General features: G+C 38.9%; 2 protein-coding genes across 3 annotated transcripts in view; one reads left to right on the plus strand and one right to left on the minus strand.

Annotated features, from left to right (window-relative positions):
* Positions 1-16,969, minus strand: part of cckbra (cholecystokinin B receptor a) — a 41,115-nt gene extending 24,146 nt beyond the window's left edge. Inside the window, exons 1-2 of the mRNA XM_007577701.2 lie at positions 16,517-16,969; positions 3,936-4,184 (exon numbers count right to left, since the gene is read on the minus strand). Coding sequence (XP_007577763.1) covers positions 3,936-4,184; positions 16,517-16,673 — 406 coding nt within the window. The 5' untranslated portion in view covers positions 16,674-16,969. The remainder of the gene's footprint in view (positions 1-3,935; positions 4,185-16,516) is intronic.
* Positions 15,074-26,697, plus strand: cpo (carboxypeptidase O). 2 transcript variants are annotated; one of them, XM_007577694.2, is made up of 9 exons: positions 23,143-23,277; positions 23,436-23,481; positions 23,562-23,663; positions 23,752-23,856; positions 24,011-24,127; positions 24,401-24,491; positions 24,573-24,775; positions 26,148-26,232; positions 26,306-26,697. In XM_007577694.2, the coding sequence occupies exons 1-9, from the start codon at positions 23,210-23,212 to the stop codon at positions 26,560-26,562; spliced, it is 1,074 nt and encodes a 357-aa protein (XP_007577756.1). In that variant the 5' UTR covers positions 23,143-23,209; the 3' UTR covers positions 26,563-26,697. The 2 variants fall into 2 exon arrangements, with proteins under 2 accessions (XP_007577758.1, XP_007577756.1); XM_007577696.2 differs by lacking the exons at positions 23,143-23,277; positions 23,436-23,481; positions 23,562-23,663 and adding an exon at positions 15,074-15,358.
* The last annotated feature ends 386 nt before the right edge of the window (positions 26,698-27,083 follow it).

Raw genomic sequence — 27,083 nt, forward strand, 5'->3', positions numbered from 1 at the left:
TATATATATATATGCATGAAGGATTTTTATAACAACTGAATGTAACTTTATTGTTGTGTAAAACAATAATATGTAGCAACATGTTCCGGAAGAACGTGTATTGACTTGTTTTATCGTTTTATTTGTAAAATCATGTGTCATTTTCACGTCTCGCTCTACTTTGACTTGATGTATGTAACAAAAAAACAACACAATGTGGAAAAAGTTTAAAATGCACACAGCAAGGCGCTGTATGGATTGTTTATCGATGTCTACATAGTTTAAACATGAATTTTAATTTCAAAAGCATCTTGGGAATAGAAACGCATGAATGTTGCTTCCTAAGTCTAATGTCAGTCATCTCCTCCATATCGCTGCTGCTACATTTTCTCCGGTAACATTAAGCAGAGCGGACAGTCTTCCATCTTACATGTCTCCTGAGTCTTTGTTATTGGCTCTCTAAAGCCGTCCTGGTGGAGTTTTCTGACAGGAGTGCTGATCAAAGAGCCTCAGTGAGACTCATCTCTGAGGAGATTCTGGCCACGCTGCCTTTTAGTTAATCACCAGTTCACTAACCAGCCCGATTTCCTCTTTCGATCTGAAAAAAGTGGACGGTTTAATCCCTTTCTTGTGAGTCTTCTGATAAGAAGCTTTTGAGGGAACGTGAAGTTTCTGAGTCTTGGTTCCCTCAGCAGATCTCCACCTGGGAGGAAAGCTTTACTTTAGCCCAATTACCTGCTATCTGTCATGTAATGCTCTGCTGAATGTTGCTCTAAAATACGCCTAAAGGCATAAAAAAGTGGATTTAGGTTCCTGGAGGTAGCAGCCGGATCAGTAAATGGCTTTCCCAGAAGCCATGTTTAACCCAAACTCTGAAGCTTTATGTGAGCTGCACCCCGGAGGCGGGAGCTACAAAACAGGGCCGGTAAGTTGATTAGTAACTGCATGATGCAAGCAGCAACAAAACCACAAACACGGATACATAAACGTGATTGAAAAGGATACACCTAGAGGGACTCACAATATTACAGCATCAATCTAATTACTGCCAGCGAAACGCTACGAACCAATCGCTCATGTGAATTATCGAGGCGCAGCCAATGAATGGATTCCGGCTCCAATGGTAGGGGGAAGGTTGAAGGATGTTGGTGTGTAATGTGTGTTTTAACAGATAATTTCTCTAAGAGTTGATGAGTTTGTTGAGCTGCTTTGGCGCAAAGTCGATCCAAGACGATCCTCACATTGATCCTTCGTATTGATCAGCTTCGACTGAAAGAAGACCTTTCCCACGCAGGACGTTTAATGGCTTGTTTGACGGATAAGCAGATGCTAACGTTGGGAAGGTCATATTTCACCTCAGTGATTCTAGTTGATGGTTCTGCACCCGAGCAACCCATTGATCTTCAGCGGAATGAGACGGCAGACAGATCCAGGAAGAAAAACCCAGAACAATAAGAGAAACTCGGAGAAAGTTTCACAGAAATTCAAGTAATTTTGAAATGGGAAGTGAGAGCGCCATTAGTGAGGCTGTGCTGGCAAGTGTTCATGAATAAAACGTCCTTTTACTGGTCGTCTAATGGAGCTTTTCAAAGGCGAATGTTGGACATTTTCCCTCCGGCTTTTATTTTTATAAGTTCAGAAGAAAGAAATTTTAAATTGGAGAAGATATGGTCAGGCGTAGTAACAACTTCTGCTGTAATCACCTCGACTGAGTAGCATTTGCTGGCTACTTTAAGATTTTTCAATCGCAGTAGATTGAAGTAAATCAATATTTACTTTTCAATTTTTACTTTTCAATGGTAGATACATATTCTTCGGAAACATTAGATTTTCTTTTAATTGCATGTTGAATTGCATGTTTTTAAAATCAATTGATAGATGCACTAAAGTGTGGATTTAACTGTAGTAAAAATGTATTAATTTTAGTAGGTTTTTTTAGACATTTCTATCCCGTGTATAACTTTACCCGTCAGAGGAAATCCTGGTCATAACTCACAGCTTGAAGTAAGTCCAGCACGGCTGTGGTTAAGTAACTTTTATTATTTAATATAGCCTGCAGTCCTGGCTGAAAGACAGAGAATAAAATGATACAAAAAGCCAAAAATTGTATTTAGAGCCTGAGAAAGCTGGGGCCTTCTACCACCCTCCATCTTATCACAGTTCAGAGAGCCCTGTAATTGAAAAGGAGATTCGGCTAGCGTGTCCTCACAGATGGTGCATCACATTTCTGAGACAATAATAGGATTGTGAACCTCGCCATTCAATATCTCCCCTCAACCATTGAAGGCTCAAAGTGAGGAGACGAAGTTTCGCAGCGGATCTCAGCCTCTTGTGCCTCAGTCTGAGTCAGGCCTCACGTGGCACCTTAACTCTGGCCTGATGGGAGCCAGCTCATCGCTAAGTCACACTCCTGAAGACGTGTGACTGTTTGAGCACTTTTACAGAGACTGTGAGGCTTTGAAAAGGAGGGGAAATGAGACCCAGAGAAAAGACTCCAGGGAAGACGGGCTCCTTTTGGGTGCAGAGCCATTTTCAGACGGGATTCTTAAGCTGGATCCGATGGTGGAATGAGCTGCCATCTTAAGAAAGGTCAGATTTCTGAATTCAATTTTTGAATTAGATCCACATCAAGCTGATTTCCTGGTTAAGGATTGATGCACAATACTGTAAAAACAATTGGTAAAACTATATATTAATGCTTTGCGCACCCTAACCGCAAACATTAATGGATTTTATTTTCCGTCCTTTTTCCTCTGAACAAAAAAGAGCCCCTCTGAAATCATTATGCCCTATAATAAATCTCACATTACTGTTCCAAATGCCACACAAGTAGTCCTTCTGTTATACTTGAGTCCCCCAGAATGTATGTGCACGCCACTGTTGACCAAACGAAGCAGCACACTAAAGAAGTTCGTAAAAAAAGCCTCTTTAGCGTTTGGCACCATTCGTTTTGACACAGCAAACATGTCCAATAAGTTGCTTTGATCAGAGCAAAACCACATTTTTGGGGCAACATTAAAACTCAATGCAGTGAAAACTACCTCCCTAAATCACCTTCGCTAAGTCACACGTACCTCGAGAGTGAAAATTCTCAAACTTAATGTTTAGATCAACGCATTAGAATGGCCCAGTCTAAATCCAGACCTGAAACCATTTCAGAATCCAAATCAAGACCTGATTTTCCCAAACATTCCTCATCCAGTGGGACTTAACCTTAATAGTCATTTTTGACAAATGTTGATTTTACCTTTATATTTCTTTGGAAACCATTAATATTGCCTTATGTTGTATAATTTTTTTCAGCACAACCCAAACCTTGTTTTTAAATGTATATTTGTCTTTTGGATATACTGTGATTGCATATTAAACCTGGAGTCACATGAAAACATAAAATCCAAGTTTGAAAATTGTTAATTTTTTCACTGTGAAACCCACAAATATTCACAATGAATGGTTTTTATAACTTAGAATGAAAATGTATACGGTAAATTTCTTAAACTGATATAAAAATATTGCAAATAACACAATTTTAAAAAATTATTAGCATGATCATTTGTTTGTATACAACTTACATCATTGGTCAATTTTGCACTTCTTTCACACCGTTCCTCCATTCCCACTTCTCATTGTTACTCTTTTCATTGTTACTTGCGCAACTTTCCTGTGTTTTTCAGCAGCAAAATACAGCCCATAATTATTCATTGAAGATGTGAGATTTACAATAACAGATATCTAATGTTGCATTTCATTTTTTACGTTTGTAAGCCCAGAATAGCTGGTTCTTAGCATTTCTTTGACATTCAGAAAAGCATGGTTTAATTATTTTAGAACAACTCAGGTTTCACTTTACCTATTAACACAATTCAAACGTTTCCACCTTAAACACAAGTTGAAAGTCTTGCTGCTACGCTACGCGTCCATGGACTCCTAATTATTAAGGCAGAACCAAGGCTCACCCATTAGGTAGGCAACTATCTTGCACATTGTGGCCCCGAAGATGAAATCCCCCAGGATGTTTGGGATGAGCGTGAAGGGCATGCAGAAGATGGCCATCATCAGGTCGCTGACCGCCAGCGACAGCAGGAAGGAGTTGGTGACGGTCCGCATGCGTTTGTTCAGCATCAGGACGACGATGATCAGCAGGTTGCCGAAGACGCTGAGCAAGAAGATGAGTGAGTAGAGCAGGATGCGGAAGGAGTCCATCTCTGTCGGAGACAAAAACAATCAGCTTCATGAAGGAACTGTGTTTTTTACATGGTTTAATTATACTTATCAGTGCGCAATGTTGTTGTTGCAGTCAAGACAGGAAGTAAAAACAAATGGAAGAACACATAAAGTAGAGAAAGGGAGATTAATAAATTAGTTTGATAAGAAAACTGTTCATGTAGCGGTTTATGTGAGAAATGAACTATAATAAAATGAAATGATCCCAATAATATCTCCATATGAGAATCACAGTCACTACAAACCAGGCAAATGACACAGCTCTGTTGCATAAACAAGACTAAAGTCTTTACAGGACCCAATAATATGACATAAACAGCACTTAAAATTGTGCCAGCGCCAATATTTCCCAGTGAGCTGAGCAATAATTGTAACAATCTCCAAGAAAAAATAAAGATAAATATCATCATCATGGCAGAGCAGAGTGTCGCGTCATGCACCGGGGGAAAACGAGACGTGAATTATAAGGATCGTCTACATTTATCACTGGAGCAGAGCCAGAGGAGAATCCAAAGGCGTTTTAGACTGGAAGAATGACTGATTTAATGTTGTTATGATGAAAAGCGGCAGGAATAAATTTAATGCAAAGATTTGTATTCAGTAGAGCATCATAGAACAGAGGTACAAAGACACAAAACTTTCGAGATGAAATAATGTTGGGTTCAGGAGAAGAAAACTTGGGGTGATTTCAGAGGTAATTTTAGGAAAAAAAGGTATCACCATTTTATGTGTTTTCTCAAATTGTGTAAATATTACAAAATGGATCAAAAATAATCTAGAATATTCGTAAGAACACACAAAGTTCAACCTTACTCTCAAGAAGCAAATTCCTTAATCCAGGAATTAAGTCCTAACTCTTAATTCCTTGTTAATTGTGGGTTTTGAAATAAAAAATGTCCTTCAGAATATGAAAATATGCTATCTGGATTTTTATGGGAAAGCTGGCAAAATAACTGGCTAGGCTAGCTTAGCCTAAAATAGCCACGCTACATTTAAGATTAAAACAGTGCCTTTGAAACTAATTTCACCGACAAAATACTTGTTTAAGAATATCTTAGTGTTAATTTTTTTTTAACGATATTTCTCTTATCTATACAATGTTTACACTTACCCTCACTTAAAGTGCTAGCCCCCCCTACTGGCCTGGAGTAGCATAAACTCATTTTCCCGATTTCCCAGTGGTTATTTATTAAGTTTAAATAGCTTCACATATGCATTGACATTACTAACAAAATCTAATTAGCCTTATTTCATAGATAATATTTAGCATGATGGTGATATTAGATTTAAATAATTTGCTTAACTTGACATAAAGCCCTAGAACTTGCAATCTTGGACTTTAAATTCATACTCAATTTCCTGAAATAAAACCTGGACCTAAACAGACTGGTCCAGTATTTTGGAATAAGTGTCGTTTAGATTATTTCCTAACTCCCAAGCATCAGAGTGGTCCAGCCTGAGGGTTTTGGGGTTGCTCCCTTCACTGACACCAGCCTGTGACAGTGAGCCTGTTTGAGAATGAGAGCATTTGACAGGACAAGGTCGAGGTCAGCCATGTGCTTCGCTGACCGGGTCCACGACTTGAAGACAAGTCTAAAGGTCTTCAGCTGGGCCTGCAGACAGCATGCAGCCTGGATGATTAACCAAAGCAGGACAGGGATTTAACATTTCTCTCATATAAATGGCTTCACTATCACCCAGCAGGAGACATTTTTATTTTCACTCTCTTCTTGTTCTCCATCCAAGACCCGTTATTGGCATTCCAGTGATTTTAAAACGGCTAAACCAAAGAGGCAAAAGTCAACACCTGGCATTTAGATTTAGATCATCTTGCTAAAGGGCGAAATGAAAGCTAAGCAACAGGAAGAATTCAAAGTGAGGCTTGCTTGTGTCTTTCTGATTTGACAATTAAAATCTAGCTAAATGGCTAGCCAAACTTAGCTTCGACAAAATCAAAATGGTGTCAGTACGAGCAGTTCGTCATAGTTTATTAATTACACAGTTTATAAACATATAAAACTTATTTAACTCTGCTATTCAAAGAGAAAGATCGGTTATTGGCCCAAAAACTGCAATCAATGGACCCCTAGTTTGGGTCTTTTGTGAATACTTTAATTTTACAGCTAAAACCTAGCTAAAAGATTAGCCAGCTGTTAGCTCCTGCAAAATGTAGAGATAATAATAATGCTTTCAGTTTCTGGAAATTGAAAGGAAACAGTTTAAAAAGATGTCAAACATATAAATTGAGTTTCTGCTAGAAGCTGAGTTTATTTTGTAGTTGCTGTAAAATTAAAGAAAATAAAACTACTGAGTGTTTTTCAGGTTCTTGTAAAATGGGAAATGGAGCAGGAATTGCAATAAGATTTTTATAATGTTTTGAGACCATAGTTAATATCCAAGCAATTGTTTCTAATTGCCGTGGAAATCCCCATATGTGCTGTACACCAAAGATAAACGAAAGGAGGCCTGAACCCATGACACTGCTGGAAATGTTAATCACGTCTGTCAGTGTCGAGTTAATTCAGTCTCAGTCATGGAAAGACAGGTTTCCAACACATAAGTGAGTAGAGTTTACATCACAGAGCAGAAACACACATTCAGCGCTGCCATTGAAGAAATTCCTGCCCAAATATCATGTAGAGAGCTGCCACTGGCCAGACAGTCTGCTTTATGATTAGGTGTGATGTGAAAAATTATTTATGTATCGACTGAGTGCCAGCGGTACAGCATGGTGGATGTGTTGCGCCTGAAGACTGCAGGGTGATTTTCCCTGGTTCCTTTGACTCAACCAGGCATGACAGGTGTGTTTAAATCCACTATCATACATACGCTGCAGATAAAAGCGAGGCATCACCTCTGAAATGCTTACCTGCTACAAAATTGAGCATTTTTGGTTTGATCTATGACAGAAACTCCATTGCTACCATTTATTAAACCACTGCTTTCCCCAATTTTCCTGCAATCTCATCCATAATTTTGCTTTTCCACACATGATTAAAGTGTCATTACATTGCATTACATTATTATCAGTGTAGTCAGACAACAAAAGCATATCACTATTAGAGAGCTCTGTCATCTGTTAAAGGTAGGGTTGTGGAAGAAGGAGAGTGCTTTTACAACCTCTGTAGTTGGGTTGGATCTTGGTGTGATTCACGTTTAAATCACTTCAGGGTTCATAAATAACGAGCAATAAAAATCTAAGAGCTACAAAGAAACAGCTGCAGCCTTGTCCTTTTAATTACAACATTGCTGTGGTGGTATTTCATTGAGAAAATACCTGATAGATGAGTTCAAAATGCTTCCTAGCATCCAATTCTAATTATTTCCTTATTTTTAAATAAGCTTAAAAGGCTTTTCTGCTAGAAACATCCAGAGTTGGGTAGTAACTAGTTACATTTACTTGAGTAACTTTTGTGGAAAAGTTTACTTTTAGGAGTATTTTTACTGTGCATTTAGTTTAGTTTCTGTGAATCCTGAGGCTTCACTTAAAAAGAGTTGTCATTTCAGATCTCCACTTCGAAGTTTTCAAGCAACTTTTTGTTAGCATCTCAATCAGATTAAGCTCTGATTTGACTAGGCCACACTAAAACCTTGATTTTAATGTTTTTGAGCAATTCAGAGGTAGACTTTCTGTTGTGCTTTCAGCATCGTCTTTCAGGAGCAAATTATAACAAATTGTAAAGGTCCCATACCATCACACTACCACCACCGTGTTTGGCCTGCAGTGCTTTAGTCGTTCTTCTGTTTCGTTGTTTTTGTTTGTGTTTGAATAAAAACCCTCGCATTGATTCATTGGAATCTCATGACTTTGTAACAATTTCCCAACTTGATATTAATGACTTTGTTTCTCATTTCATCTTTAATTTAGACCTTTTAGCCTACTTTATGTTGTCAGACACGTTGTATTTAAGTGATTTTATGAATTCATTAATTAAAAAATGAGTGAGTTACTTTGTCACATTGGGCTAGGTTCGTTCATCTTGCTTTTTTCCCGAAAGCTTGTGACAAAAAAGCAAAAATAAAGAAGTGTCCGAAAAGACAAATTTAGAAAGCTTCTAAAATAAGCAGAACATGAGTCAGAGGGAGGCCTTGGCAGCAGCATAATAACTATTTTCCTTTGTAAATATTTAATGCGGCAGGAAGTGCGCCTATAGGATCAATGCTGAACATCAAGGACGCACATAAAGAAGCTGTGAAGGAATCTATTGCTTTCTCCGCTCCCGGGCATCGCTCAACAAGATACTTTGAGAAGTTAAAGGAGCTTTATCACTTGAATCAGCATCAATATTCACCTTTTGGTTCTGGTGATTTTCAAGATATTAAAGGGGAATGAAACCGTACCTCCTTAGTAAGGGAAGTTTCTTTAAATGTAGTTTTGTTGCATCATAAACCTCACTACATTCTAGCTGATGCAATCCCAACTAAGCCGCGGCTTGCATCAGAATGCACAGCCACATGTGTTATAATCCCTTCTCACCTCCACGTTTCGCATCCAGTTACCTGACCCCTGATTAAACACCTACACGGCACAGGCAGCCGCCGCGCTGCTGGCCAGCAAAAAACCCAAATGTCTTCTAATTGGCGCAGCTTGTAAGACACACAGCACACGCCGGCCCAAATGTGTTATTGATTTTCATTAGCTGGCGGCAAGTCAAAAGAGGATGGAGCTCTTCGGTGTGGCCTGAGGTGTATTATCGTTCTCACAGCTTAAAGGACTGAGCGCTGAATGTGGTTGGTGCAACTGGATCTCTGCTAATTCACGTCTAAAAATAAATCCCATCATTTGTCTCAAAATAATGACTTTCTTTTCAATTTACCACCTGTTGCTTTAGCAACGAGTAACTGAATCACCTTGCAGTGTTCAAACCGGATCAGTGGTTGAACTTCTTTCTATCAAATGGTGACTTTGCTGTTTCTGCTAAATGTTTGCATCACTTTTTGTAGAGAGGAGGATTTAATGTAGGCCTGTTCCGATAACAAATGTTGAGACCATTTTCAAGTAGTATGATGGTAATGGCGTAATAATGCAAGAAGACATTCAAACATTTAAACACCAGAACTAGAAGACATTTAAAACAATCGAGATACAAATAAAATTAATTACGAAGACAAAATTGTATTTAAAAAATGCCCTAGTTGAGACCAAACTGAAGACTTTTACCATCCAGTTTTTGGTGGAAAATCATGAGAAAAACAATGAAGGCTTAATTTTAAAGTGTGTATTTTTACATTATGTCCCTTCTGGCTCTGTACAATCTAGTGACCACTATTGGTTTCTACAATAAAACTCAAACTCGCTCATTTTCCTTGGCCTACTCCATAATACCGCAACAAAAAAAATACTCAGAGGTTTGTAGTCGTTGACTTAAAGTAAAAAACTTCAAAGGGTATCAATCATTTTTCAAGGTACAGCAATCTCTCCTAACCTCAGTGACTTTCAGAAATCTCAGTGCACATTTGATCGTTTTGATCCCTGGATGTTTTCTCAAGTTCAAAAGACGTACAAAAAACTGTTTTTAGAGCACAAAGGTAAGAGCTTACAACATTTATTGTTCTCACAAGAGATTTGATCAGGAGACGGGGGATCTGCTGCTTCCCCTTATCTTCCATTTCCTATATGGAAAAGTCGCTGGGTTTAAAAATGATTCGGCTTTTGTTCCCCACCATGTTCGGTAGCTGGGTTGTGTTTGGAGACAGATATGATTTCTGATTGAACCGCTGCACTCCCACATGCCGACACTGCATTACAAGCAAATGAACCCTTTGACAGCAATTATCATGCTGCTCAGTGCGCATAAGTCCGTCTGCATTTTATCACTGTAATGAGGGGGTTGCTATATGCGATAGTCAGCCCTCCAATCTAGCTAAATAAGCCATCTCACCATGAGTGATTAATATTGACTCCACACTACATTCAGATTTTGCAGCAGGAAACTCTTTATTTGTAGTATATATTTAATCACCCATGAAGGCTGTATTTATATTAACTTTCAGTGCCAGTCGTTTTTCCTTTTTTTCCTGCATGTTTCACCACATTTACACTGAGTGTTTTGACTCAAAATCATGCAAACGGATTAAAAAATAAGTTAAAATCTTCACGGAAATGAAACTTCGTGGCATTTTGGCTCATGATTGTTTAAATAAAAACATTAGGCAGAGTTACTGCTGCAGTCTGTCCTCAGGGTGACAAATTGGGTTAATTATATCCATGCTGCGGTCTTTGGAAAACAATGGCAGGAAGCAAGATGGCTGCAAAAAGCTGTCAGTCAATTATGCATCAATTAGGATTGGGATGTCTGAGTGGCTTCAGTCAGTCTGTTTGTTAAATATATTAATTTATTGTACAAACAGAAAATACTTTAGTGAATCTTCCATTTGCATTTTTATTAGAAATGATTGAGCACTGAGGTGGTTCTCAAACTGTGGGGTGCACCTCTTAATGTGTACCTGCTGGAATGATTTTTGGCCTTTTATTTTTTTAATTCTTTCTCCAATTTGCCATTTTATGCTTTTCCAACGTGGTTATTAAAAATACAGTTGTTTCCTACCCTAACTTTTCATGTATTTAATCATTTCAAACACACTTTGACTTGGATTCTGATCCATTCCTTTCTAGTCGCAGATCTGCACTCTGTGGGTCGTAGACCATTTTTTTCCACCTCAAAAAAATAAAAAAATAAAAATGTTTACCAAATGCCTGGATTTATGAAAGTAAGAACATTTTTGTAGATGGGTGAAAATAATCATTATAAAATATTATTTGCTGTTGGAAATGACACAAGAAGTGAATGACTGTTTATATATTTTAGTTTTCCAGTAAAAAGGATTTGCCAGAAAGATGTGATTTGTGGACCAGATAATAGGATCTGCAGCATTCTTGGCTGTTATTTTGTAAAGTTTATCATTTATTGCACCACAGTGTTTCTCCAGTTTAAATCCCCGATTGTAACAAGTTCATTTCTCATTTGAAATTATTTAAAACTCTTGGCATCAACATGATCGTTCTGGAAAATGTTGGTGTGGCATATTAACATGCCGAATTTGTACTTTTCTTAATCTGATTGGTTTTTGAAGCTACAGTAAAACATGATGTTTCAGATTGCTGCACTGCTTGAGTTACGGTCAAATCTTTGAACTTCTTTTTAAAAGAAAAACCAAAAATAGGCACACATTGCATCAGTTTTCACATCTGATAAATACATTTAAATGAAATATTTATTTCATTTTACATTCTCTGATTAATACGCTATAGACAAAAGAGGATTTTTATTTTTAAACATCAGTGTTTTTAAAATATAGTGACTAAAATGCAACACTTAGGGATTGTTACACTGTAAAATTGAGTAATAATTTAAGTTTGCATCCTGCTTTTGCTAATTAATGCTAATGTCAAGATTGCTAGCATGCTAACTTTCTTAACCGCTCAGCAGTTGTTGATAATCTTATCTGTCACTCTCAAGAAAAATATTTATAGACCCCCTTTTAACGAAAATTTAAAAGCGCTTAGCTTATTTAGTTCAGTACATTCAAAACATTTAGTTGAATTTAAATGCTTTATTTAGCAATCCTTTAGCTTTAGCTCAGAAATATGAATCAAATTACTCAAATAAGCAGAGGCCTCTTTTATACAGGATTTCCCTTTTCTTTCAGTTCACGTTTCAGTACAATTAAAACTTACTTCTAACACCTATTAGAGGAGCTGCATCTTCAGGGATTTCTGTAATGAAATACACCCTTCGCCAAGGTGTTTGCTATCTGAATCCCCTAAGTTATTATGTCAGAACTAAGCCAGAGGCCTGTTTAATTCTACAGAAATAAAAGTGCTGTCCAGTTTATAATTAGACTTTTTGTCACACTGTGGAGGCCATTAAATACAGAGTGAAAATCTGTTTCTTGTCAAAGTGTAGATACGTAGTTAAGGGTCATTCATCATATTCTTAAGCTGGACAATCTTCCAACTTTTAGGTTGGAACCGTATGAATTTTATTTACTCTAACATAATTTGCAGGTCATATTGAAAACACCACAGCTGTGGAAATGCTGGACTGAAATACTCAAGATGTGCACTGTAAAGAAGAATAAAAAAAACCTTCTACCATCTCATAACAACAAAATAAAAAAATGTCATGCATTTTGAATACTGTTCACTGAACCTTTATACCATTATCGGACTTGGTGAAGCCGTGCACCGCCAACGATCCTCATTGGTAATTTATTTAAAAATTATTGGCCCAAATAGTGGTAAACCCCAAAATGATTAAAAATAGGGTGAAAAACAAAGTTTTGAGAAAGTAGTGCACAATTAAACTGAATGTATTTCTTCTTCAGAATTTCAGAAAATACTTTAAAGTAAAATAAAATGGATTTGACATTTAAAGATATAGAAACTGCAAAGTTCAGTGGCATAGTGCTCACTTAGATTTGATATTTTTGTGTGTTACACACCTTTCTCTTTATAAATAACACAGCAGTAACTAGAAACATGTTCCATTCTAAGTTCATGTTTCCACCAGGAAGATTATTGGTGCTGCACAGCCTCCAACTGCCATTACCCTTATTTTAAAAAAAATACCAAACCACCCTTAATATGACAGTAATTTAAAGGTTCAGGAAATATTATGTTAGCTTGAACATCAGAGGTTTAAAACAACAGAAGTCTGTTTTGGTCCTTGCTTTGCACCCTGGTGCTATCAGTGTGTATGCAGCTAACAGATCATCTGCAGCAGCAAGTTCCCGTGGTCTCCCTTGGTCTCTCTTTGAAAAACTGTGTTCATTTAATGCTTATGAAATCCCTTCGTGCTCACTTGCAAGCTCTCAGAAGGATGGAGTGAGCTCAGCAAAGTGCCACTTTGAATCAACCGGGGAACAGAGTCCAAGCAGAGCCAAGGTGCGGATACAGATGTTGCTCCACATAGGCAGGACCCCGTCTGACCCCACCTGCTCTTAAGAGTCTGCAGCCATTAATGCGATGGGATGCATGTCAGCTGTGCTTTACAGCTTCTTTATAAGCTGCCGGCGCCTCAATACCTCAAATAGCAATCCTAATAAGTAACACATCCGTTTGGATCACAGCAAATGAAAAGAAACGCAAAGGAATATGTCAGAGCACATTTGCTGTTGCTGATATATCAATACTCTGGTTAAAGCTTAGAATTGGCCAATGAAGGAAAACATGTGGATTTGATGTTGTCTATTTAATCTGACTGAGCTTGAAATTTCCACCTTTACGAGCAAAATGGGTAGAAACAAAACCCAAAAGTCTTGGTTCCACTGGGGAGTAACTCAAGGTTTTTATATATATTTTATTTTCAAAAATGAAAAAAAAAATTATATTTTTCCTTCAGCTTCACAGTGATTCTCTAATTAGTGTTTTCTGTTGCATAAAAGTCCAAAAAACACATTGAACTTTGTTACTTAAGACACCAAAAGGGTGTAATGTACGACTCTCTACATACATTACACTTTTTTGAGACCAAATATTTAGTGATTTGGTTTGGTTCAGTCTTGGATATGGTGGACTGGTATCTTTTTCTCCTGAAATCCAACTAGTTTCAAACTGTGTTCAAATGTAGCCGATAAAGTTTACTTTAAAATGTCAGTGCTACCACCTGGTGAGATAGAAGAGAAGAAAAAGGAGAAAATATTCCAGTTCAAAAACAGATTTTTTTTCTGTCTGTACAACACAGAAAGAAACACCCTGAGTTATGTCCTCCACTCACTCTACCTGCAGGTAATGCTAAGTCAGTCAACATTTAGCTGACTTGTTACTAGCATTTCATACTGTTTGGACATACTGTTGAGGGTCTGCTTGCATTCAGGTTTGGGTTCACCTAAATGTGTTAGCAAAGCAGCTTACTGAAAAAGTTAGCCACACAGGTACAACCAGTTATTCAGGCGCTCAAAGTTAGCTTGCTATTTAGCTTCCATACTCAGACCTTCTAGGAATGTTTGCAGCAACAACTATATTTTTCTGACTGCAGCAATGGTCTTGAAAATTGTCCCACACTGGTTTAGGTCTTGGACTTTGTCTCACCACTCTCACAGCTTTGGGACGCTTGTGTCTTAGGATGTATTCACATCAAGGAAGTCTTTTGGTCTTTTGAATTTCAAGAGCAGCTCATACAACGTAGGTATGACCCACAACATGCTGGCAGCAGCTTCGCTATGCAGAAAACGGTGAATAATGTACAATTTCAGCACAATCAGTACATGCAGTAGTAACATTGAAAACACTGAAGTGCTCATTTTAACATCATGTCCAGAAACTGTGGCTCAGGAAGCCCAAAATGACATATTTCCTGCTGTTGCTTTGGATCGAGGCCGATCTGTATTCACACCGGAAGCAAACCGCACCAGAGTTTATTTGGAAGACGACTGAGACTACTTCCAAAAGTGGATCTCCTTCCGGTTGTTTGGTCCGCAGCAGGGTTCACTTAAGTGCATTAACAGCTACATAAAACGTCCAGACTGACGGGAGAAACGAACTCCGGTCTGCTTAAATTGAACCAAATGTGTCAGGTGACCCAAAGTATGCTTTGGTCTTTGTTTTGATTGAGCATGCCCTGGTCTTCGTCTTACCTCCTTTCAAAGAATTAGTATCATGTTGGTATGCTCTGGCTTTTTGGGGGTTTTTGGTGTCTCCTCCCTTCAAATTGTTGGTCTTGGTATGCTGTGGTGATATCACCTCCTTTCCCTTAAAGGGATCTACCTCCATCTGTCTATAGTATCAAGAGATCTTATCCAAGTCTATGATATTCAATTGCAATTTAATACTGTATTTCTTTTAGGAAGAAGTAATAAAACATCAAATAAATATACTTTAGCTGTATTTGAAGGTCACTTGTGTTAGAGAATAAGATCTTGCTCTCACATGACAGGGGGTGCGGCTTTAATTTCCTGTCAACTGCAGACCCCTGAGAGCAACAAAAATGCATAATCAGACTCCACTGTTCCCCTCTGACCTGAAGAAGGAGGTAGGTGAAGGCAAATAATGCATCTAAATGGATAAAGGCTCGATATCATCTAATGTTTAGGGGTCGAGCAACAAAATGGAAGCATTTCTGTCGATCCAAAGCTGAAACTCTCCACCATGTTTGATTCCTCCCTGAAGAAGCCACGCTTACATCCTGCTGAAGAGGTTCACAGGTCTGAAAGAGTAAGTCGGCACAGAAGAAGGAACGGCTGAATTATTTATTGGGGAACGATCTCAAATCTTTTTTCAATACTGCAGCTGAGGTGGTGGGGGGAAAATATTAAAACCGTCTCTCGCTCTTGTTCCGACCTCATTAGCAAGCCAGTCTGGATGTGCAACTGGTGCCCTGATAGAGGACTCGGGGGGCCTTGTCTCCTCCACTGCTGGGTTTAATCTCTGTTGCGCTTCCGAATTAGAGGCATGCAAAATAAACACTGTGAATTAAAACGGCTTTTTTTCAAACTGTTGTTGTTCATCCCAGCATTGTTGGTGCAGGGGTTGGGAGAAAGCAGCAGTAAATCTGCCTGACTTGGTGATTTATTGTATGCAGGGCTGGGGAAGTTGATTAACACAAAACCCAGGATTGCAAATAAGTTTCAGCATAAGCACAAATCGGTGCACGAGAGACTCAGATAAAGGCTTTTTTTGAGTTTGTGCTTTGACACTAACCAGTTTAATATAGTCCATTAGTTCAACTGGTGAGTTTTTAAATGAGTTAATCATTCATAAATTTCAGATGTTAGAAGAAACCTTTCATTTTGTGGTAAATATCTTTGTTATTGAAGAAAGGAAGAATAAAAATGCTCATCGCACCACTAAAAAAAGCTTCATAAAAAAAGAAATAAGGCCTGTCACGAAAATAAATACTGCTGGATGATAAATTGTCCCACAAGTTACTGCGATAAACGATAATATTGTTGTCTTGAGACCATTTTCAAATCATACAATGTGATAAAAATGGAGGAACACATTCTCAAAGATCAATAAAATGAAATATGAAGTCTTTTATTTTATTTTTTTTTAAGAAGGGCTAGTTCAGACCAAAGCACCAGACTGAAGATCGGAGTTTTAATAGAGAAAAGAGAAAAACTGATACATAACGCAAATGGAAATGATTGTATTGTGACAGGCCTGATATGTAGATAAATTAAACCGTGTTTGAATAGTTTGTTCAGGAATCATAAATAGATACGTGATCTCCTTCCAATTTTATTTATAAACACGTCTCAGACGGACTTTAGTATACCCTCATACTTATATTATTATTACTATTTGGGTATGCACATATATTAGAGATCAGCAGCAGAAAACGAAAGGGAGTCATGCAGGTGCAGGTTTTACCTCGGGCTCTGGTGGCTCGGTTCAGTACGGAGCTGTTGGAGCAGGTCGTGTTCTGGTCCATAAGGTCCACGCTGGTGTTCCCCACGCTCACGTTCCCGGGCTCCCAGCACACGGACAGCAACTCCTTCGCGCTCCTGTTCGCCGCGTGCGCTTCCATCCTCTCCGTCCTCGAGGCAAATTACCGATCTGCTTTTTACAACACCTGAGGACCGCTTTAACACCGCCGCGCTGGAGTCGACCCGCCGCTTTTTGTCTTCATTACAGCCCGGAGGAATTCAGGGTGCGCTGGAAAACTTGGTGACCGCGCAAAGTGGAGTTGGCGCTTCTGGAAAAAAACGGACTAAACTAAATTTAAGTACCTGCGGGTGTTAATTGGAGCGAGGCGGGAGACGCTCTTAACAATCGGACTGAAGCCCGACTGTGGAGGAATGAGGCTGCGCTGCTAAGGGCAACTGGTGAGCTCTCTCCTCTCACGCACACTTATCTTCTCTCTCTCTCTTTTTCTCTCCCTCTCGATTCATTCAACTCCGCTTTGACCGAAACTGCACATCAACATTATCAGTTTCTTTTTCCTTTTCTACATTTTGTACAACCTCAATATATTTTTTGGATACAAAACAAAACAAAATCATAAATATAAGTCGGAGGGAAGATAATACGTATCTTTAATTTCTTTGCATTTGTATTCATCCTGCAGTCAATCCATTGTAGAGCTACCTGTCTTTTCACTGAATAGATTCTTAATTGGATTTCAGTCTGGACTTTGGCTGAGTCACTATTGTGCATTGAACTAACCTATTGTTGTCCAATATGTGGCCCGAGGGCCATTTGCAGCCCTCTCAATGATTTTGTCCGGTCTCTATCACAATTCTAGAGTGAAGCAAATCTGGCAGAAGTTTTTACAGATAAATAAAATCTTACATGGTTGTGGCAAACTGGACGACTTATAGTTTTCAGTAACACTTTATTTTTTGAAGGGTTGTACATAAGACTGACATGACACAGTCATAAACCTGACATAACACCTGTTATGAACATGAAGGAGTCTTCATGAATGTTTATGACTGTTGTCATAAAGTGTCATTCGGTAAATAATGACACTTTTAATGCAAATTTGACTCTTTTAATTGACTTTTAATGCATAAAAATTGTATTACTTACCAAATAATGCTAATTTGACACTTTTAATACAATCCTGGATTTTAACCTAGAATACTTGCTGCTAAATAATTTATTCCCAACAAGAAATACACCATGTTGTCTAAAAGTAGAAGTGAAATTATTTGGATTGAAGCAACAGCTGATTGCGTCAGGAAGTTCTGAGTTATCACCCAGGTTTGCGTGCAGTCTTGCTGTTCTATCGTCATTCCAGGGTCTTACATGGTTGTGTGGAGACCAAACAGCTACATCTATTCACTTAAAGCTTTTTAATGAGCAGTAGTAAACCTTCTTTGTAGCATCTCATAAATCAGTCTAATAAATGAGTCTGGAGTGGGCTTTGCCTTTAGCTTCTGACCATCTATGGGCTGGAGATAATTTTTTTTCTCTGGTGGAAAAAAAACTTCATAAAGATGGTAAGTAACAATGTGTTTAGGGTAGTGTTGGTTTTCTTTCAAGTTTGCTGGAACAACCAATACACCTGGACTCTATTTACTACTTAGAAGTCGTCTTAAGCCAATTGGGTTATTGATTAGAACTGAAGATGCATTTGTCATCCATTTTTTCAGGATTTATTTTGATTATTGTATCATCACTTTCTCTCTGAGAATGGTTGCAGTTGTATTTCCTGAACCAGAGAACAACCTTCAGATTGTCCAGCATGTCCGGTGACAAGTGGCTCAATCAGCTGCAATTTGAAGTGGTTCACAGAGAAGCAACAAGCCCTCTTCCTGAAATTGTCTGGTGGTTTAAAGAACAGCGTGGCGCTGAAGCTTCGAACCAATGGTTACTTGCACATCCTGTGTTTTTGATGAGAGTGCATGCGAGTGCCACCGTCTTGTTTACGCACCGACTGATTTGAAATGACTTGTTTAAAAGTAGAAAATGTCTCTGAGATTTTGCAACTATTACATTTTCCATCTGGCTATTTGGCTGACCCACAAGGAAAATAAGAGATGTTCGAGGACTCCTCTGATGCGTTATTTATGGGGAACAATTCGAGAGACTCTCAGGGTTTAACTCTGCTCATGTTTTAGCACTTCGGAAACAGATATGGAGGCTACAGAGGCAGCAGGGGTGGAGGGGGAGGCAGCCTGTTCTGTGGGGGAGGTATGCAGCTTGGTTTGTTTTTGTCGGGAAGTTGCTGTCGGCCCTGGTGATGGTTTCTGCTTTTATCCTGCTCTAATGTGTGGGAGGTACATCTATATATATGTGTGTGTGCGGTGCTCCAGCTTGGCTAACATGTGCTGGTGTTTTTTCTCCAAACAGTGATAACAGCTTATTAAACTCTTGCCAAAAGTCTCGTCCGTCCTCCTCCACTCAAGCAATAGGTGTTGAGCTCTGCAGTATTGATCTCTACTGCCTTAAGGGGCTTTGCACAGGTCAAGACTGGTATGTCTGATGTTTCTGAACTATTTTAGTCAGAACATCCTGCACCTGTTGAGTTTTTTGTTTTCTCTATGTACCTCCATTGATTAGCGATTGTTTCTATTTGCTCAAGAGTATTTATTATTTATGTTTTTAAAATCTGAAGTGTTTATACTCATAAAACAAAAAAAAAAACATTTGGTCTGATTTAAGAAAGAATGAGAAAAAAATTGAGTGTGTCATTTTATCAGGTGTTCGTAAACTCTGGTTTCAACTGTGAAATTCATTTTTGGGCTATAATAATGTAGATTTTCAAAGTGAGAATACATTCAATTAATATGACAATAAGTTATCTGTGTCCCTACAGTAGAAAACGCTGCAGGACAATATAAAATAATCACTATTCTGTTTCGCACATTGATTCAGCTTCCTTCCTTCCAATTACTTCCTGAACTCGAGCTGAAAGTACCTGGGTTTAATTTGATTTTGTGGCAATGTGTCACTTCAAATAAGCATAAAAATGAGTGATGTAACAGCTGGATTCATCATCAGGTTCAGGCAGGCAGCCAGAAGGGAAATGACAAAGTTAAACCCTAATAAACGGGCTACAAATCTGAAAATTACTCATGAAGGAATTAAAATGTTTAATTCCGTGCAATGTGACTTTAATCCATGATTATAATATAGGAACAAATAATTGATTAAAACAGCCTGCTGTTGGTGATTCGTAAGATTTTATTGATAGTACTGTTAGTTACTTTGGAAATGAGTGTTTATCAGCTCTTGTATATTTTCATTTAGAGTCTATAATGTAACAGCAGCAAAAACTAAATAAAATAAAAAAACTATGTAAGTTTGAGTTACATAACTTTTTACTGCATCAATATTAGCTCACTTCAGAATTTATACTGTAGTACAAATAAAGTCTGTCGCTCAACACTGTTACTGTTACCAAACCACTGTTTAATTAGGAACCACCTCAGAACTGGTTTTCACCTGCAGATCATCCAGTTCAACACCTTTCAAATTAATCAAGTTTTTTTTTTTTTGCCATATATTTTTGCATCTAATGACCACAGATGCTTTGGGGCAGATAAATGAATGATCAAATAAAGGCCCAGAGCATTGCAAACATGGGCCAGCAGCACGAAAAGCCTACAGGGCCCCATTTAGAGTTATGAAGCTGCGCGACACCCTGTAAATCACACTCTTGTCTAATACTTAGGAAGCCAAAAGTGAGGCATGAGTCCAAAGAAATCAATGAACGAGTCCAACACAAATCAAATGCCCAAAACATTACTCATAACATGTCAGTGTAGCCGGGACAGAGCTCACTTTCAGAATGATCCATGGGAACTTTAAACGCCTCAGGAATGTGCACTAAAATAATTTCCTGCCATATTTTTACAACTCTATTAACGAGCTTCATAAACCATTACGATGACTAGAACATCAGTCAGTGACTTGAACCTCATCTAAATTTTACCAAAATGCAATTAAGTAAAAGTTAATTTACTTCTCATGTAAATTAACTTTTGTAAATGTAAATGTAAAGTGCTGTAAAGTTCTTTATTCTATAAGATGCTTGCAGTAAAGTTAAGTATTCATGCTTGGAAATGTTTCCTGATACAACCTATAGAGAGGAAGTTGTGTTTTTGAGGTTGCGTCTAAGTGCAACAGGACAGCCTGTCTCTCTCATCCGAAAGCATTAGTGCTTTCATCCGTCATTGTGAAGAAAAGAAGCTGTGATGTGTTTTGATTCTGTATCTGGGACACACAAACACAAACCGGGTTCGTGTGCACAGTAATTCGCCTCAGTCAGGTCTCGTCTCTATATCTTATGAAGAACTCGCAGAAAGACATGATGCACATGTCAGCAAAGGTGAAGGAGCAAAGACTCGGCTTGCCACGGCGTTATTCTCAGAGTGAGAAAAAAGACTGCACAGGACAAAAGACAAGGCAGCATTCCTTTCTTAATTTAAAATGACCAAAACTTTGATTTTGTTGAGGGATTGTTGAAGGCAATGTCTCTTAAAGCAAAGGTTCTTGGGATCAGAACCTTACATCTACCAGTACTCATTGCTTCTCAGTGTTGTGTTTTCCTTTTGGTTTGGTTCAGACTTTAACAGCAGTGTGTAATACCAACCGCCTGATTGTGAATGCAGAAAGGCAAAGGAAATGTTATGGATTTTAGGACATCAAGGAAAGCAACCATCAACACAGAGGCCTTGAAGGAAAAACCTTTCTTGGGTCGATGCATCAGTCATTGAAGGATCACAAGGCCTTTCATTTTTGAATAAGTTAAGGAGAAGCTGCTGATCATGTAAACAGAAAGTTCCCTGTTGAGTGACTTGATGACTTGGTATTCCCGCTGCGACGTTCATCTGTTGTCATCCAACTGATTTAAGTTCAAACCTTACAAGTTTAAGAGGTAAAGCCAGATCTGAAATCTAAAACTCATGCGAACAGTGATTTCTAACTCTTGAAATCACTGAGAACTCTAGAATATTCAAGTTTTATATTCTAACACTTGAATATAGTTTGATGTAAAATGTTTTGTAGCTCCGGCTTTATGTTTGTGGCCGTTGTCTGGCTGCCTTTTATGATTGACCTCCAATCAGTTCCCATAATGTCTGACCGGTTTCTCCATTCCTTCTGCAGAAAGACATATTTCACTGCCGTTAACAGTGTGCTTAACACCAGGCATTGTTCTGACCCCTGCTGGTAAGATGCTACCACTAAGTGTCTTAGGTTAACATGAACACAAACAATTAAAAAGTGCTTTGCATCATTTAGGTGCAATTTAGCACCAATAATAAACCAAAAACAGCTGGTTAACATAACACAGTCCAGTTGATTTTGGACAGGTTTACCAGCTTCCTGAAAAATGGACTGCAACAAAAAATAAACCCGATTTCAGGGCTTTTTAAAGGATTGCTGTTGTTCCACAGTTGGCAAAGTGTGTTTGCCTATTTGAGGCTGCGCAAGAGGCTCTGATTGCTACCTGCTGCTCACTCCAGAAGCGATGAATATGTAAATATTTCTTATTCCACCAGTTCAGTCACAGATTCTGATCATCACACATCTGTTAGCGGCTTATTGGGCTTGGCTTGGCTTCTCAGTGAAATGATTCTTCTGAGAGTTTCATGCTTTCAGAGCAAATTAATGAGCTGGGAGAACCTCTTCATTTTCTAGACATATCAAACAGACGTATGAAACAACAAAAATCTGCACCTGGGTTTAGATTGTGGGAATACTTAACGTGACAAAATGTGAAAAACATTTACTGGGGTGTGAATACTTTTGCGTGGCACAGGATAACCTTATATGGTGTGGACTTTGCCCTCTTCCTTTAGTGAATCCGTGATACTGTTTGTGTCAGATGAATGACAATTGGTGTTTCTATCTCATCTAATCTGATCATGTTGATCTAAAAATGAAAAAAAGCTATTCCTCTTGTGGAGATAAACTTTAGTAACACTTCTCAAAATTTATTCTTTCCTTTGGTTTATTGCTGTGTGTATTTGGTGTATTTGGTGTATTGCTATTTCTTCATCCTGAATATTATTTCCTTTACATTTTTTCCTACTGTTTTACTTAAATTCAGATCTTGCCCAAATGGTTTTGTTTATAGTAGAATTTTGTTCTTTGTGCATTTCAATAGTTTTAGGATTTCTTTTGTTTTGTACTGGCCCACTTAAAGCACTGCTTAACTGTATAAAATGTTGAAAATAATTAGCTTGCATTGCTAACAGACATTAGCCTGGCTGCTAAGCACCACCATTAGCAATTCCGACCAGATTTTTAGCTTGTATTTAAAACACGACTGGTTTAGTTTGTTTCCAAAACAAAAACACACCAGTAGATGCTTTTGCATCTATTAAGTAATAACTACTTGTTTACAGCGCTTTATAAGTCATCTAACTATCTTGAAAACAAGTTTACGAGGACACGTTCGATGACTATCCCAAAAAAAAACCAAACACAATAACAGGTGTGAAGTAATGTAGGCTCATAAAAGATGAAATATTAACCGTGGTAATGCTGCTAGCATTTTGTAGCAGAGGCAAAGGTGAACTTTTATCAGATAAACATGTACATTAGGACTTTGTAAAGGGAAATGAGACCGACAGTAACAAACGAGCTGCTTCATTTGAGTAAGTGAAGATGCTGAAGATGATGGGTCTGAGCTTTGTGCCGTTGCTCTTAGCTGTGGGGGCATTGACGCTGGAGAGGTGGGTTGTTATTCAAGAAGATTCCTCCTGTTTATGTACTCCATACTGTTTTTACCAACATATTCTGAATCAGAATACAGATTTAAGCTAAAAATCTGCTCTGATATTTAGCAAAATGTAGGAGTATATGTAGATTCTCATGTATTTTATGCTTTAAGCAACAAAGTGGAGTATGATTACTTCCAATACCATCCAATGGAGGAGGTGAGAGAACCCGGTCGTTGTTTCACACATAATAAAACACATTTAGTGTGGTTAAAGTCCATTGATGTTCCACCTTATAGATCAACAGCTGGATGGCTCAGATGGCGAAGGAATACCCCGATGTTGTGACCATAGTGGATTATGGGAAGAGTTATGAGAACAGGACGATTAGCTTGATGAGGGTGAACCAGATTCTGGTTTTAAAGAATGCATTTGGTCAAAAAGGCTGGGATCTGCTGATATTTAGAGGGGCTTTAACTGGTTTTTCAGATCGGCCTGAAGACTGACGCCAAAAAGAAAGCCATCTGGATGGACTGTGGTATTCATGCCAGAGAATGGATCGCTCCGGCGTTCTGCCAGTACTTTGTCAGACAGGTAAGAGAACCGTCTGATGTACCGTCCTCCAGAGTTACTATGATCCCCTTTAATGCTGTTTGTTTAAATCTGTGAGTAAATATGTGAGTTAACGTTTGCCATTTTATGCAGAATTAAACTCTTTTAATCTGTTTTCTTGGGTTTTTTCAATCAGATTCTCCAAACATACAAAACAGACGCTAAAATGGAAGCCATGATGACAAACATGGACTTCTACATCACGCCGGTGCTCAACGTCGACGGCTACATCTTCTCCTGGACAAACTCCTCAGTCAGTATCTGGATGGATATTCATCAAATTAAATTCGGTTGATCTGCTACAAAGCTCTCAAGCTGGACATGAGCAGGATATGAGAGGATATGCTATTAGGAAAAGGGCACTCAAGTAAAAATGATTTGCGGTTTAATCATCAAAGAAGATGACTTCCGATGAGCCCAAAGTATAGGAGACGTCAGCGGTTTAATATTTAGAAAAATGTCAAGTGGTTAATTTCTTGCGTTGCTGGATTTAGACCCAACTGACTGAACACTGTGATCCGCTCAGAACCGACTGTGGAGGAAGAACAGGTCACCGGGACCTTCAGGCGACTGCTACGGCACCGACCTCAACCGCAACTTTGATGCCAACTGGGGCAGTGAGTGTCTCATCACCGAGCTGCGCGTTGTGAAGCAGCTTGCTGGTTTGTGTCAGCGACTGATTCTGTTTTCATTCGCAGTCGTCGGAGTGTCGTCTGACTGCAACTCCAACATCTACCCCGGCAGAGGGCCCATCTCAGAACCCGAGGCCCAGGCCGTAACTTACTTTGTTGGAAGCAGAAAGGAAGACTTCCTGTGTTTCCTCACCATCCACTCCTACGGCCAGCTGCTCCTGATTCCCTACGGACACCCCGACTTCACCGCCTCCAACTACGATGAGCTGGTATTTACATACATGCATGCTTTGCACATGCAATACTCTGTAGCTGTGCAGGACCATCTGCACTAGGAGCTTTTGTTGTTGTGCACATTTTGTTTGCATTCTGTCAGGTTACATGAGATATTTAGGTCTGTGTTGATTGTGCATGAGGAAATATGTAATAAATTTGCTCTACGTAAATAAGTGACATGCATCGTATCCCTCATCTGTAAACAACAAAGCGGAACAAGCAGGAGGAAGCTGACAGTAAGTAGAGAATGAGAGCCTGACCAGGAACAAAGCAAGTAATAACCTAAAAGAGCCAAGAGTTACTTTGTGCAAAACAGGATTATGAAGCTCCATGTGTTGTTCCTGGCCTTCAGCAGAGGGAAGCGTTCAGGCAGTGCTGCTGTTTCTGAGGTTGGCTGAACTCAACAGAGGAGTGGCTAATGAATACTGAGTTCTCTCAGTTCTCTGAGTCACCATAGAAAAGTTAATTTATCCCAGTATTTGAATTCAAAATGTGAAACGTGTCAAAGAATGATGTTTCAAATGTTTATTTTTGTTAATTTTGATTACATTTTTCTGATTTTGCACATTTCACAGGATGATTTTGGCCAAATCCAAACACTAACTAAGTTTTACAGTCAGTTCTATTTCTGCATATGGCATTATTAGGGTAATATTGATTTAAATTCAGTCTTGATAATCTGCAAATACAAAAACATTATGGCGGCTATGAATAGATTCACTAATATTTCCTTAGTAATATTAGTTTATCTGGATTCACTTTCCAGATAAAATCTGGAAAGTGAATCAGCTGCAAAATGGATCCAATCCATTTTGCAGCATTTTAAACATACACTTTTCTAACTTCTTGTAACGACTAGCTGTGCTGTAGCTTTCTCGCAGGTGGTTTGTGAATACTAATACAAGTATTTTATGCCCTACTATCACAAACATTAATTTCCTATTCTTTGGTCAGCTCTTTACTCTAAAGATTGAAAGTTAAACCAGAAATATAAGCAAAAACGAGCAATTTTGGTGATCTAGTAGGAATGCACACATGATCTCAAGATGAAAACAGATCCCGTATAAAACAGTTGGCATTTGTCGAGGCCCACTGTGACTAAAACCAGGCCGGAGTGTTTCCTCATCGTGTTCTCGCACTCCCCCGCCGAAGTGTTTGTGCATGGCCGGCGCTGCCGTTCTCTGGCGCCGAGCACAGCTGAGCCGAATCTCTCTGCTCATTTTGCCGTAATATATGTCAGTAACAGGACGGTGTCATGAATACAGATGAAGCTCCAGAGCGTTTCTTTGTTTGGTAAACAGCTTCCTTTATGTTTTGCCTAATAAATCAATGAGAAGATTTGTATGAATATTCCTGATTCCTCAGATGAAGGTGGGAGAGGGAGCAGCTGAAGCCATTTGGAAGGTCCATGGGAAAAAGTACAGAGTCGGAACCTCTCCAGCTGTGTTATGTATGTATGAAGTTATTTCAGTACTTATAAATCACAGGTTTGAAGGATTTTACCAGCATAATCCTCTCTCCAGACGCCAACTCTGGTTCGTCCAGAGACTGGGCCCGGATGCAGGACATCCCCCTGACTTTCACCTTCGAGCTGAGAGATAACGGCACCTATGGCTTCGAGCTCCCCCAGGAGGAGATCCAGCCGACCTGCGAGGAGGCCTACAGCGGCGCCCTGCACATCATCACCTACGCCCACGACAAGACCTTTAACGGCGCCACAGCCACCGCCGCAGCGGCGGTCTGGACCACGCTGTTAGCGCTTGGGGTCAACCTGATGTGAGCAGAGAAGCTGACCTCACACTGTGAAATGGCTGGAAGCTTGAAGTTATTAGGATAAAATATTGGCTCAGAAATGCACGATTACTACATCAAAACAAGCATTTTTACAAATAAAGATTTTACAGTGTTAACTCTTTAATCTCCTACCTGTGGGTTTATTTCAAATTTTCCCCAAAAATGCTGCAGGATGTAACTTGTATTTAAAAAATTTAGGCTTTTTTACATATTTGTTCAAACGTATTACAAGACAGATAATCTGGAAGATCCATCTTCTCCACTTCCTCTCTGAGCTACTATTGCTGTCTGAAGAAATGCACCAAAAACAACCAATCAGAGCCAGGAGGCGGGGCTTAGTGCTGCCAGTCATCCTCATGTACTCGCTGTTCAATGTGCTAATGGAAGAGAAACAACTTGCCTTTACAAGAAAACTGTTTTCCGCTGTTATCGGTGGTCATGCTAACTAGCCTTAGCATAGCAGGGCACACATGGGCATGATTGACAGCACTAAGAAGACCCGCCTCC

This window comes from Poecilia formosa, unplaced genomic scaffold, assembly GCF_000485575.1.
Source record: "Poecilia formosa unplaced genomic scaffold, Poecilia_formosa-5.1.2 Scaffold451, whole genome shotgun sequence".
Classification (NCBI taxonomy): domain Eukaryota; kingdom Metazoa; phylum Chordata; class Actinopteri; order Cyprinodontiformes; family Poeciliidae; genus Poecilia; species Poecilia formosa.

Bases quoted from the DNA above. Each gene is read 5' to 3' on its own strand.
- cpo (XM_007577694.2), top strand. From the start codon at position 23,210: ATGCTGAAGATGATGGGTCTGAGCTTTGTGCCGTTGCTCTTAGCTGTG. The intron at 23,482-23,561 runs GTGAGAGAACCC...TCCACCTTATAG, and splicing joins AATACCATCCAATGGAGGAG to ATCAACAGCTGGATGGCTCA. The intron at 24,128-24,400 runs GTCAGTATCTGG...TGATCCGCTCAG, and splicing joins TCTCCTGGACAAACTCCTCA to AACCGACTGTGGAGGAAGAA.